The following is a 14,330-nucleotide window of genomic DNA, read 5'->3' as shown; positions in this document are numbered from 1 at the left end:
AGTTTGTCTATTCAAATAATTACTCAATTTCCATTTGAAGACCATTTTTGAAACTGCCTCCATCACATTGTTAGGCAGTGCATTCTAAATTGCAACCACTCATGCATTAAAAAATATTTTTTTCCTCAAGGCACCTCTGGTTTCACTTGTGAAATACCTTAAAGGTTTTCAACCTTTCCTCCACTGGGGATGGTTTTGTGTCTTTTCCTGTCCAGATTGAGCAATTTGCACCACTTTTCTTTGAAGACACACACCAGAGGGACACCAGGGATTCCTTTGGTGCTGATCTCCTCAGAAATGAACTCTAAAATATTCTGTTCAGGGTTTACACAATGCACACTGAGCAAATGCTATGATACCAAAATCCTTGATTGTGCTGAGGCTCCACACAAACTAATTCCACTGATACCCTTTCCTTTAGAGTAGGGTTTTCCACTTCCCCTTTTGATTCCTTCTGCACATTTAGGTAAGCCTGAATACCCTTCTTGATGTACCAAGTTTCAGACTGAATTAGGATTTGTACACTTGCAATAAATAGACCCATCAGTCTTTGGAGATCTCCATAAATACAAGCCCGGTTTAACTTCAGGTTACAAAATAAATCTTGGTCCAGCAATAAGAAAGAAAGAATTGCATCTATATAATGCTTTTCACGTCATCAAGATGTCACAAAGCATTTTACAGACAATGAGGTAATATTGAAGTACAGTTGCTATACATTATTGTATGTGTACCTTGCCTTAAAGAAAGTTATTTTTTAAAGGACTGTATACAATATTGTAACTGTGTCTGCTAGTTAGCCTGCACACAGGTTTGCAAGCTGCACACAGAAGTAAGTTGGTTTACTATAATGGTTCCTTCACAACATACATGTTACTTTGTTTTAAATGAACTGATCAATCCTGACAAGCAATTGATTATTAAACATCATTATCATTAACACTACATACAATGCAATAATTCCTTTGTTAACCTATCCTGCTACTTCCAAAGATTGTGCACAAACACCCCTCCTTCCTGGTCTCTCTTTTCTTTCATCCCTTTTAAAACAGTACAATTACTTCCCCATTTCCTTATTTTTGTTAAATGGTTCTATGATTTATCTCCAGTGATTTCCTCATGGAGATGTCCAAGAGATTAAGTTCCAATTCTTGGAAATTCCAGGGGAATCCTGAAGAGTTGGCAACATGGCCACCACCTGTCACAGTGTGATTTCCCTTTGTTCTCTCTTCAGGCTGGAGCCCTGGTATGGATGGACATTCCCATACCTGTTGGGCCTTCTCTAACCACTCCCAAATTACTGCCCAAGCCAAGTCCAGGCCCCAGTGATAGTCAGGATGAAGTAACTTTGGGATAGACTATTTCTGACAGTGATTCTTGAATCACTTTCAATTATTGTTGTTTCGAAGAATTACAGTCAATTGTCATTTTATGCTGAATCAGAGATAGTGGGAACTGCAGATGCTGGCGAATCCGAGACAACAAGGTGCAGGGCTGGATGAGGCAGAGAGCCTCTCTGCTCCTATGATGCTGCTTGGCCTGCTGTGTTCATCCAGCCCTGCACCTTGTTGTCATTTTATGCTAATGCTTTTTACAGTCAAAAACCAACATTTTGAAACTGGCATTGAAAGCTTCCTTCAATTGTCCTGTACAAAAAAAATCTCAGCTCCATGCTTTAATTAGTTGATGATAAAAAAAGAGTGAAAGTTGGTGTCATGTAACTGGCTTCAGCTTACAATAGAATTTACATGCCATTCAGCCCATGTGGTCTATGTCATCATTTATACTTCATACAAATCCTTTCCCTCTCTGCTTGCTTCATCGAGCCTCAACATTATATCCTTCTTTTGCTTTTTCCTTTATATATATTTCCAGCTTCCCTTCAGCATTCTATTCACCTTTAAACATTCCCTGTGGTAACAAATTCCTCATCTTTAGTTTTGAAACAGATTCATATTCAATTCACAACATCAAATGTTTCTTCTCTACACAAACTGCCAGACCTTTTGAGTTTTCCAGCACTTTGTGTTTTTATTTCACATGCTCTCTGAATGAAAATGTTTCTCCTATATTCCCTATTGGATTTATTCATGACTATCTTATATTTGTGGACTCTAGTTTTGGTCTCACCCAATATGCACATTTTCCATCTGTTCTTTAAGACTATTTTGTGATTTTAGATGTTTATCAGGGTCACCCCCTCAGTCTTCTCTTGACCAAGGCTGTTCAGTCTTTGGTCTCAATGTTCCTTCCGATTATGAATGGAAGGGATGCTGGTTGCTGGGTTGGGGTTGGGCGGTGGGCGATCAGTTAACTCACTTGGCAGGTTTGGATGCAGAGTGATACTAGTCATGTGGTTCAATTTCTGTATCAGCTGAGATCACTGTAAAGGTCCCACCTTCTCAACATCATCTGATGTGTAATTAGACTCAGGTCTAATGACAAAGCTGTGAGATTATGGCAACTTTCTTTGGGTGCTGCTGGTGGAACATGAAGGAATTCTCACTCAGATAGGACTTCCTGTTTGCAGTACATGGAGCCTGAATCACCCCCATTAATGATTGGGCTGAGGAAGGAACAATGGTAGACCGTCAGGGAAGTGAGAGGGGCTAGGGAATGGAAAAGGGGTAGCAATGAATTGGGGAAGACATGGACACTTAATGGGGTGTTAAGTATTTGGCAGCTGTTAACTCTTAACTTGACACTGTTGGATTTGAGAAGGAAAACACTTCCAGGATTGTTGCTGGCAGTCACTGCTCAGGGATCTTTGTGAGGAAGTTAGATAGGAGTCAGGATGGTGATTGGAATGTTATAGCCCCCAATCTCTGCAACATAACCAGCAGCACTGATAAGACTTCTAAAGGAAGAAAAGTAACTTCAACAACAACTCACATTTCAAGTCACGTATATTGCAGACAGGTATTTCTAGTACATAGTGAGCAGAAACTGGGAGGTTTGAATGTCTGTTATAAAGATGTTATAGCAGGACACTTGGCTAAATTCAAGGTAATCAGAAAGAACCAACATGATTTTGTCAAGAGGAAATCATGTTTAACTAATTTATTGGAGTTCTTTGAAGAAGTAACTTGTGCTGTAGATGAAGGCGAAACAGTGAATGTAACATACTTAGATTTCCAAAGGCATTGATTAAGGTGTCATTGCAAAGGCTTTTGTGGAAAGTAACAGCTCATGATATAGGGGGTAACATATCAGCACAGATAGAAGATAGGTTTGCTAGCAGAAAGCAGAGAGTAGGAATAAGTGGGTCTTTTTCAGGATGGCAGAATTTCATGAGTGGTGTGCCACAGAGGTCAATGCTGTGATTTCAACTCTTTACAATTTGTATAAATCATTTGGATGAAGGAACTAAAGGTATGGTAGCTAAATTTGCAGATGATAGGTAAGAAAGTGAGTTGTGAAGAGGACATACGCAGCCTACAAAGGGACATAGATAGGTTACAGCAAAGATCTGGTAAATGAAGTACAACGGGAAAAATATGTAATTGTCTATGTTGACAAAAAGAATAAAAAATAAGCATATTATATAAACAGTGAGAGATTGCAGAGCTCTGAGATACAGAGAGATCTGGGTGTCCTAGTGAATGTATCACAGGTATTTTGAGTAATCAAGCAAACTAATAGAATTTTGTGGTTTGTTGTGAGGGGAAATGAATGCAAGAGCAGGGAGGTTATGCTTCAGTTATACAGGGCATTGATGAGAACTTATCAGCAGTACTGTGTAGAATACTGGTCACCGTATTTTTGGAAGAATTTAGTGTATTGGAAGCAGTTCAGAGAAGGTCTGCTAGAATAATAACTGGAATGGGTGGATTGTTTTATGAGGAAAGGCTGGACAGGCTAGGCCTGTATCATCTGGATAAGTCGGAGTTGACTTAATCATAACATAAAAGATCCTGAGGGGACTTGACCAGGTTGATGTAGAAAGGATGTTTCCTCTTGTGAAAGAATCTAGAACTAGGGGTCATAGACTAAAAATAAGGAGTTGTCCATTTAAAACAAAGATGAGGAAACATTTTTATCTCTCAGAGGGTTGAGTGTCTTTGGAATTGACTTCAACAGGTAGTGGGTACAGAATCTCTAAATATTTTTAAAGAGAGGGAGATAGATTCTTGATTAACAAGAGGATGAAAGATTACTGGGGATATGCAGGAAATGTAGAGTTGAAGTTAAAATTGGATCAGCCATGATCTTACTGAATGGCAGAGCTGGCTGAAAGGGCCAAGTGACCTATTCTTGTTCCTTGTTTGTATGTTCACTTCACTAGTCCAGCTGCACTGAGGGATTTTAGCCCTCCTATTGGCATCCAGCTGAGTTCAGCTAAGTCAGGACAGACTATGAGGGCAACTTGGAGTCTCCCCACCATGATCAATGCCCAAGTTACAGGGTGAGCTTGGATAATTATTATCTTTTTATTAAAAAGGAAAAAAAAAAATTCCAAATTTTAAAGAAAGTTGTCAGTTTATTTATAGAATGTGTCTTAATAAAGTAGCCGTCATTGGCTGTTAATCTGTAACCAACTTTTTAACACATTTCATGTTAATGTTGAAGGTGGAGTGCAATTCATGAATAAAAAAATCAGGAAAGTTAATCAAACAAAGGTTTGTACTGCAAGCAGGGACCACAAGATGTATATAAAGAGTAAAAACAATTTACATTCAAAATACTCAGCAGGTTAGGCAGCGTTTGTGGAGAGGAACAGTTAATGTTTCACGTTGAGATGACCTTTCATCAGAACCCAACCATCTCAACTGAAACATTAAGTCTGTTTCTTTTCATAGAGATGGCCAGACTAGCTAAGTATTTCCAGCATTATTTGATTGTTGTTATTTCAGATTTCCCATTCAGATTCTCATTTCAGCATTCATAGTACATTGAAAATGCAATTAGTTGAATTTGGATAACCCTAATTTCTGATAGTGATGAAGATGTTATGCTAGAGCATGGAATCATGAATAAATCTCCAGCAATGGCTGAGAAATGGTCTTTCCCACATCCTGAACAAATATGTGCTAAGGAGCAGTTTTAACCTGGATGCACGAATGTTTTTTACTGACTTTTACCAGATTGTTCTTTAATATTTAAAGATGAAAGGTGTAATAGTGGGAAGTGAAGCAAGGTATGTGTCACCGCTATGGTCTGTGTCAACATGGCTGGCACTGAAAAGCTGCCACTTCTTGTGAAAGTCCAAGATGCTATATTGCTTTGTGAATATTAGGACACCTTCCAAACAGCATGAGGCTAATAAAACTGCCTGAATGACCTCCAAAATTTTTGAGGTATGCATTAGGAAAGTGGATGAAGTGTAATAATGAAAGAAATAGAAGATTATCGCCCTGATTGGCCTGAAGAGTCTGATAAATGATTGCCTGCTCACTCTATGTTTTTCTGGCTGAAGCTACATAGGGATGCTCTGGGATGTCATACAGCAGCACAAAAACATGGAAAGCATGTTTGGCTGTATTGATGATGAGGTACACTTGCCTGAAGACAGCATGTTAAGCAGAAAACGATTCTTGGCCCTTCCAGATTAACTCCCAATGTCTTTTTTACTTGCCTTTTACTGTATAAGGTCAAACTATTGTAAGTGTGTTTGTAGATAAATCAAGTTACATTGGAGTTCCTTTGACTATCCCAAAGACCCACTTAAGGAGAATTAATGGGCAAGAGCTCTGCAATTTGACCTATCATACAAGCATTATGAGATAACACAGTGTGGAGCTGGAGGAACACAGTGGGCCAGGCAGCATCAGAGGAGCAGGAAAGTTGACGTTTTGGGTCGGGACCTTTCTTCAGAAATGGGGAGGGAGAAGGGAGCTCGGAAATAAATAGAGAGAGGAAGGGTGGGGCTGGGGAAGGTAGGTGGGATGGTGATAGGTAAGTGCAGGTAGGGAGTAGTGGGGATTGGTCAGTGAATCAGAAGGAGCGGATAGGTGGGAGAGAAGATGGACAGGTTGTGTCAGGTTAAGGAGGTGGGGATGAGGGGGCGGGTTGGTCATGGGATGAGGCTGGGGGTTGGGAAATTTTGAAACTGGTAAAATCCACATTTAGGCCATGGCGCTGTAGGCTCCCAAGGCAGAATATGAGGTGCTGCTCCTCCAGTTTACAGGTGGCATCATTGTGACACATTATTATTATGCTTTTGTCATTCTATATATTCAGGTCAAATGACATGAAGATTAAATGATAAGTACGGTTCATTTTTTAAATTCTAACCTATGATCTCACAAAGCTGCTCAGATGTTCCTCACATGTTGATCGGAGTGCCATGCACAGTTTTTGAAGCTATTACAGTGCACAGATCTCAAAAGTCCTCAATGTGGGATAAAGAAACAGTCATGTTGATTCTGAACTAATACTCAATAGTATAAACAACAACAACTTGCATTGATGTAGGCTCTTTAAAGTAGCAAAAATACCCACTGCATTGCACAAACAAAAATCAAACAAACTTTGATACTGAGCCACAAAAGGAGATGCCAGAACAATAGCCAAAAGCTTTATTGAAGAGATTGGTTTTAAACAGTGTCTTAGTGGGACATGGAGAGGTTTTAGGGAATGAATTCTAGAGGCTAGGGCTGCCAATGGTGGTGGGGTGAAAATTAGAGACACATAAGAGGTCAGAATTGGAGAAGGGTAAACATCTCAGAGGGTTGTGGGACTAGAGGAGGTTACAGTGTCAGGGAGGGGTATGTTCATATATGGCCTGTCGTCAAATTTTGTTTGATAAAGCAATTGTGAAATACTTTACATAATTTCTACTGCATTGAAGGAATAATATAAATACAAGTACTGTTATCAACTGGCTCAAGGTAATATTGATAAATGCCTATGTGAAAATTACCTGTCCCTGCTCCATTATGGTGAAATTGGGAACCAAGAAAAGTAGAACAAATATCTTTAAACAGGATGTAACTGAACCACTGGCTTAATGAGCAGACAAAACTAGTCCAACCTTTGAACCTGTGTTAATCCCAGTGCAAGCAATGCCAATGAAGTTTGATGTGTCAATGTGCTCAGTAATCACAATACGTAATCGCTCCAAGAATACATATTTCACTGTAAAATGTCAGAATTAAAAAGGAACTTTCTTGACAGAACAAACATAATATTGACAAAGGTCCCCCTTGTGACTGGATGTATGAATATTTCTGTTAAATGAATATGACAGATTCAAGTCTAAATGTTTCACCTGCCTTTAGCAATTTTCCCGCCCATTATACAGCCTGAATACTGAGCAAAACCAGTTTATTGGTTATTGGCAGAAGGAACAGATTGTAAAATGCGGAACAAAGTAAAATTGTAAGGAGAGCTTTCATGGTTCATGGCTCTTGCCATTTCTGCTTTATAATTAGTGGTATCAAATTACATGGTGCAGTATAAAGAACTCGACAAATATCTTGCTGAAATTCTGCTTTTCAAAAATTGACCCTGACAATAGTGTGGTAATTTGTACAGGTATTCAGTGCACAATAAAAGATGAAAATATTAAAATCTTATTTTTGATCAACAGAAGCAAGCATGAGATGCTGCTTAGAAAGGCCTGTACACCAACACATTCAGCATTTCTCTAGATGAGAAATTTGACTACTTTTTCCAATTGTCCAATGTTTCTTATTATTTTTCACCACAAGTAAAACTACAGTTGGAAAACAATTTGCTTTTATAAGACAAATTGAATAATATTTCTTCGTTCATACACTTGATTTACTTACTGAACACACCCATCCACCTAGAAATCACATTCTCTTTCTCACATATAACGTTCGTGATAATAAAGAAATTAATGCTGCACTTACTTAACTGCTGTAAGTCGAGGAGGTAATACCAGGAGCTGGTCTCTCTCAGTTTCTGATTTAACTCCAGGATAATTTTTGTGGTTGTGTGCCTACCCGTGATCAGAAATAGTCCTCTTCCTGTTCAGCACCGAAACTAGAATGACATGACTCACAACAACTTCCTCTATGAATCACCGCAAGGTGTTTCATTAGATCATGCAGTCACCAGGTAGATTGCCCCAATTCTCAGAAACATTTTGCAGGTTGAGGCCATTGATGATCAACTGTTGCTGATAGTGTAGCTGCAACAGTGGATTTTCCAATGGGCACATGATACGTTCCTGCAGTAACTATTTAATTACATCCATCAAGATGCCTGTAAACTCTTTGTTACAGTAAAAATTCACTGAGAATACACTAGGATGATTTTTTGCTATGTCATCATTATGTTATTTCCAGTTATATTTCTGTGGTGTAGCGTACATTGTAAAAATAGCGTTAATCTAAACAGTGGCTCAGAAATTCCTAAAATAATGCCAAATTTAATTGCACCTTTTTTTAGTGCGTAATAAAATCTGAAAGTCATGGTAAGGAATGGATATACTGTGAATTGCTTTTTAAAATTCTTTCACAGGATGTAAGCATTCCTGGCTATGTCAGCATTTGTTGCTCATGTCTACTTGCCCTTGAGATGGTGATATTGAACCTTCTTCAACCACTGTAGTCTTTGTGGCTTAGGATTTGTCATGAAGTGAGTTTCAGGATTCTGATCTGGCAACAATGAAGAAGCGGTAATATAGATCCAAATCAGCATGCTGTTTGGCCTATGTTGAGACAATCATTATTTTTCTTTTATTTTTCTCATTTCTTCTTGTGTGTATCTTATGAGAATTGCACTTTGAACAGCAGCTTGTTATTTTCTTTAAAATAAAGAGAACAAATGCCGATATTTGCTGTTGGGAACTGGTCTGGAGAGATAATGCAGGTTAATTACTTTTCTAAGAAAACTCAGCAATGAGATGTTGTGATGCTCAGGGACTGGCAGCCAGTGTAATGTTGAATTGGTCAATCAAGGGAGGACCGTGCTAGCCAGCCAACCACAGAGAATGTTGAAAAAGAAAGAAAAAAGCGAAGACCGAACTGGTTCTGACTAGGTTTTTGGGCAGGAGGCAGTATTGCTTTCAACTGATATTATAGCTGCCAGACTGTGTTTCTTTTGGTTTTACTCCTGCTAGTTATCCTCCAGATACCGAATTGTTAAAAATCCAGAGAAAAGAATGCCAGTCTGTAAATCAGAAACAAAAGCAGAAATTGCTGGAAATGCTCAGCAGATCTGACAGCATCTGTGAAGAGAAAATCAGAGTTAATGTTTCAGGTCTGGTGACCCTTCCTCAGCACTGACCCCAGTTCTGAGGAAGGATCACTCTGATTTCTTTTCACAGATGCTGCCAGACCTGCTGAGCTTTTCCAGCAATTTCTGTTTTTGTATAAGAGAAAGGAAATCTCCCCAGAGGTCTGGGGAAGCTGCTTGCATTGACTGGTGACTTCAGAATTTAATCAAGACACAGTCCTACATGCTTGCAATACAACCCATCAGATTTCATAAAAGCCTGATATTCATCTTTGAAATGGTTATCAAACTTGCAATTTATAATTTTTCTTTTAAAAATGTATCCCTTACCTGTGTCTCTCGGTCTGTCCATCTGTAGTTATGTGTAAGGGCTTGTGATCAAAGAAAATTTGGCTTAGGTTGTAGATATTAATTAGGTCACCTCATTATTCATGTGTTTCACTAAAGTTACTCAATAATAGATTGTTACTTTTTGTTTACTTATAAACTTGGTTTCAAACATCTGTTATTTGTAAAGTCTGGTTGCGAACAATTGAGTAATTTTGATAATCATTGAATGTTCTAATCTCACTGTTGGGAATCCAGTAATGGGGAGCTAATTTGGTCTGGCTAACCGTCCTTGTGTCATAACACCTGCAGGTGGCAGTGTTCCTATAAATCTGCTGACCTTTTTCTGGCTAATAGAGGTAAAGACTGAGTGTTTACGGTGCTCCATTCCTGGTTTTGTGAAACTGTAACTCATGTCATTCAAATGTTGTTAACAATGCAATTGACAGCCCTGACTAAAAACTCAACCTTGAAGCCCCAAAAAGTGAATCATTATGACTGTGGAGTCTCTTTTCTTCAGATGGTAAATATTTATTTTTTTTTCAAAACAAAATATTACTTTATTTCTTTTTATTTTGTTTCTGGACCTGATTTGACCCTACTTTCTTCTCTATCCTTCCATTGTTTCTTTTTATATGCTAAATTTCATCAGTTAAGGAAATTGATCATTCAATTTGGCATTTAAGAGGTCCCAAATTTCCTGTTGATTGTTACTAATTTATATTTGGAGGAATTTGTGGACAAAAATGATGTGACCTGAAGGATGAGGGATAATGTCACACTTCATAGCACTCACCAGAAGGTGCCCTGCTCCAGCAATTTGACCTTCAGTGAATATTTTTATAATATAAACTTCAGATAGAAGTTGGCACTACCTTTCAATCACCTGCAGTAACAGCAGTACCACCCACTTTTAATGCTCAATGCTTCTTTTTATTTCATTTCAGGAGAAGAAAGCCTATAATCAGGTGGAAAGAACCTGAATGGATGGGGTGTGACCGACATTAGACTCCTCAGCTCATACAAGGATAGAATCCTGGCCGTTGTAGCGTCTTTCCTTGTGGAATCAGAGGGAGCACTTCAGGAAATTTTTAGATGAATCTTGATGGTATCTTCATCTTTCTCACCAGTCACCAAACCAATTCAGCCCAGTGGATGTTATATTAAAAGCAATAAGGAAGTTCACATTATGGTTACATATACAAGTTATAAACAATGACACTATGTTTCTAATATAATGAAACAATTCATGTTTTTCTAATTTTCATTCATTTCTGGGTTTTTATTGAAAATGAGATTCTTATGAATAAATATTTTCTTTTTGGGTCCATGGCCCGATTCCCATTTTATTGCAAATGACTTCCTGAAATTTACATAATTACAGCTCTAAATGTACATTGATCAGGTAATGCACCTTCTCACAGCCAGACTCTAAAATCTAATCAACCAATGGCTCACAAAGTGTTACTATTCAGAATGGTACTGGGTGGTAGGAATACCTGATTTGCAGCCAGTTGCTGCAGGTGGGGATAGTTGAAAGTTAACTATTACTGGAACTCATGAGGTCTCCTATAGTGCAATAACATCTCTGAACAGATTGATTAGAAATATCTATTAAAAGTCATTCGTGAACGTTCGCCAGATCTCAGTAGGAATGGGAGTACTTTGTTTTTGTTGATAGTGGGTGGCAAACAAAGCTAACTCAGCTTGCCTTTCTGTGAATTCTTGGCAACAAAGGCCAATCACAGATAGTAAATCATGGAGAGTACAGAGATGGGGCTCAGAAATTTCACACACCAACTAAGGTAAAATGAAAAAAGCTGGAAATGTCCAGTAAGCCTGCCAGCATCTGTGAAGAAGGAAACAAGAGTTAATATTTCAGGCCAACATCACCAAGTGAAGATTCAGTTTGAGTTTAGATTAGGAAGGCTAAATGTCTAATCACATCTACAAAGTTTATTCCTTTTGTCTCATCTCTAATTATTTACAACTGCACTTGTTTATTTTGGATCGTTTACCTGCCCAACCAGATCCTGCACTGGTGTACTATTTTTCTGAAAGGCACGACAAATGCCCTGTGGTTTCTGGTGAAGAAATTATTTTTGGTGAATGAAAACGAACTAAAGCTTACCCTACTTTCAAATGGCAGATAGATTTCCCAGGAGTGATTGAGGACAAAGTGCCCTGTCATCTTGGATGAAAAGGGCAATTTCAGTTATTGTGGAAACAAGACTAGCACACTTTCCTGCTGAATCCCACTGTGGAGTACAGAAGTCTGACTTAATGAATAACTACGAACAATGAATACAAGAAAATAAAAGAAAATGTTAAAGTTGTTCCCATGGACATCATATGCTTTTTTTTTCATTTGGGTAAATTGACTATTGTGGACTTACACCGAAAACCTGGAGTTAGAGCTGTAGCATTATTTCTCTACTTAATCTCCACTGTAGATATGGATGTGCTGAATTTATGTAGTTGGTCCTTTTCAATATATCATAAAATATAATCAAACCTCAATTTAATAAAAACTGGAAAGGAAATTTGAATTGTATGCCTGCAAAACTACAAGTTTTGAAGAGACTGTCAAAACTGACAGGAAGTAGGTGAGCCAAATACCCAGCATTATTATTGCTTGATAATATATTATATATAAATATATATATTTTTTGATTGGGTATCATAAATTTAGACAAAAGCTAATACATTATCAAGGAACATCAGTAGGCACTTAACACTATTCACAATTACTTCAGGCACAAGAAAAAACCTTATTAACTTCAATGTATAAAACAAAATACATCCTTTTACAAAGTTACTGCAATCAAAGAATCGCAAGTCCTTTGGCAATAAAAGACTCCACTAAAAAGGAGAGCTCCAACAGGCAGTTTACTTTGGGACAATATAAATTGATTGTGGTCTTTACAGCATGCCAGAAACTGTCACAAGAACAAGAGATTCATACATAATAATTCCAAAAGGGTTTATCATTTACAAAACAGCTTTTGGAAACAGTTCTTAGATTTTTTGTTAGGTCAGATATCACTGACATCTGCTACTGAAAGTACATCCACTTGGGTCTTGAATGTTGTAGAGAACTCCTTCGTGAGCAAACCATGTAAACAAATTCCATCGTGAGAATAGACCCATTTCTTCCCGGTCCAATCGTATCGTTTAGGCCCACTAAGGAAAAATGTACAGAGAATAGTCTGATGAAAATCCAGGTACATTTTAATCCTTATGTTACAGTGGTTGGTTCAGAGGGTGGAGGGTGGTGAGGTGTCTCAGCAAAATGAATTCACTAGCTGCCTGGAGAGCAGGAATGGGATTTTGGTGGCATTCTGATTAGATTGTAGGAAGGCAGCCAGATCCTTCCTCGTGCCCAAAGGGAGTTATAACAAAGGAAAAGCCTTCATATTCTCCCTGATCTCCTCTGGCTGCTGGGCTTCTTCTGCTGTGGTTCTGCAATCAGGCTGCAGACTCTGCAAGACTGGGGTGTGGTAAGGATCACATCATGAAGGTGATAGTGTCATCATGATGCTACTTTTGATTGTTAATTTGAACTCTGCCCTCCTTGTTACTTTGACTGTAGGAATGCAACAGATTGAAGTTGGGAGATGAAGTTTTCTTATTTTTAATCCCTCTCAAAAACTATTTTCTCTTCGAGCGCCAGTTCGTTTAGCTTCAATTTGCTCCCCTGACATCCATCCCAGCTTCTTATTTAATGTTCCAAATCTCTCTCTCCAACTTCAGGCCCCTAACTGCTTTACAAAGAGCCTGTCTTGTGTGATCACACTAGTACCTGCTCACCCTGGGGCTCCACCAGACAGCGCCTTCCTGGGCATGCACACGTACACACTATCGGATGAGAGAGTGCAACATCTGACTTTATGACTCTACTCACTGGTCAAAGCTAGTGAGCGGTGTTCATGGGTGCAATGCCCCCAGAGTAAGGTAACTAACAAAACTAAGAAGATAATTTGCAATGACGCATCATCCCACACAAAATTTATAGTGATTGGAGCAGGTACATGGTGGAGATAACCAGTCTAGAGAAGAAATTTTTCTAACTGATTTCCAGAATATGTGAATGCTGCAATCTCCATCTGTGGCCAGTTTGAACAAAAACATTACTTTCAAATACTTAATGTGACTTCAGAGAGACAGAAGCTGGCGCTGAAAGGAGAGGCTGTCACAGGGAGTGTAGCATAAGAGAAAGAAATATAAAATTGATCAACTTTCCTATGAGCCATATAATGTTTTTTTAAACTGCAAATTGCCACTGCACAAATTTAAACAAAAACCTTTGATCTGCATTCTGCAAATACCTGATGGGAGATGATAACCAGATTTGTCTGTTTGGAGTCTGTTTATTAATTACATAAGTCCCCAACGCTTCTCCCATATTTATTGTCAACACTCCATTCTGAAAGAAAATAAAGATATAGTTAGTCAGAAGAATATTTTACAAGTGCTAGTTGCCCTCCTGTGGACCAAGTGGAGGCTTCAGGAGAAGGTGGATTTAAGGTTAAGGAGTAATTACAGTTAATTAAACACAAATAATACATTATCAAAAAAAAACGTTTCTTTGTTATGATGAGCTAAACCCAAGTGCAAATACTTTACATTAACTTTAATATTTTGTAAAATAATATCAGGAAAATAAGTTTCCACGAGTTCCTTTTGATTGGTCTGAATTATGTAATTGATGTGGAACATAAAGCAGTACTCGGTTTACTTCCGAGACAACAAGGTGCAGGGCTGGATGAACACAGCAGGCCAAGCAGCATCATAGGAGCAGAGAGGCTGACGTTTCGGGCCTAGACCCTTCATCAGAAAAGCTTTTCTGATGAAGG

At 38.4% G+C, this 14,330-nt stretch overlaps 2 protein-coding genes across 2 annotated transcripts in view; both read right to left on the bottom strand.

The window, feature by feature from the left end:
- LOC109910664 (tight junction protein ZO-2) overlaps positions 1-7,935 on the bottom strand; it is a 118,410-nt gene extending 110,475 nt beyond the window's left edge. Inside the window, exon 1 of the mRNA XM_048619245.1 lies at positions 7,818-7,935. The gene's annotated coding sequence lies outside the window, so the exon portion shown is untranslated. The remainder of the gene's footprint in view (positions 1-7,817) is intronic.
- A 2,797-nt stretch (positions 7,936-10,732) lies between these two features.
- The window catches only part of fxn (frataxin), a 17,498-nt gene continuing 13,900 nt past the window's right edge, over positions 10,733-14,330 (bottom strand). Inside the window, exons 4-6 of the mRNA XM_020526491.2 lie at positions 13,803-13,900; positions 12,525-12,657; positions 10,733-11,323 (exon numbers count right to left, since the gene is read on the bottom strand). Of these exons, the coding sequence (XP_020382080.2) occupies positions 11,264-11,323; positions 12,525-12,657; positions 13,803-13,900 (291 nt within the window). The 3' untranslated portion in view covers positions 10,733-11,263. The remainder of the gene's footprint in view (positions 11,324-12,524; positions 12,658-13,802; positions 13,901-14,330) is intronic.

This window comes from Rhincodon typus, chromosome 3 (genome assembly GCF_021869965.1).
Source record: "Rhincodon typus isolate 14 chromosome 3, sRhiTyp1.1, whole genome shotgun sequence".
NCBI classification, from domain to species: Eukaryota; Metazoa; Chordata; class Chondrichthyes; order Orectolobiformes; family Rhincodontidae; genus Rhincodon; species Rhincodon typus.
Note: the sequence above shows the minus strand (reverse complement) of the source record. Positions and strands in the feature narration are given on the sequence as shown.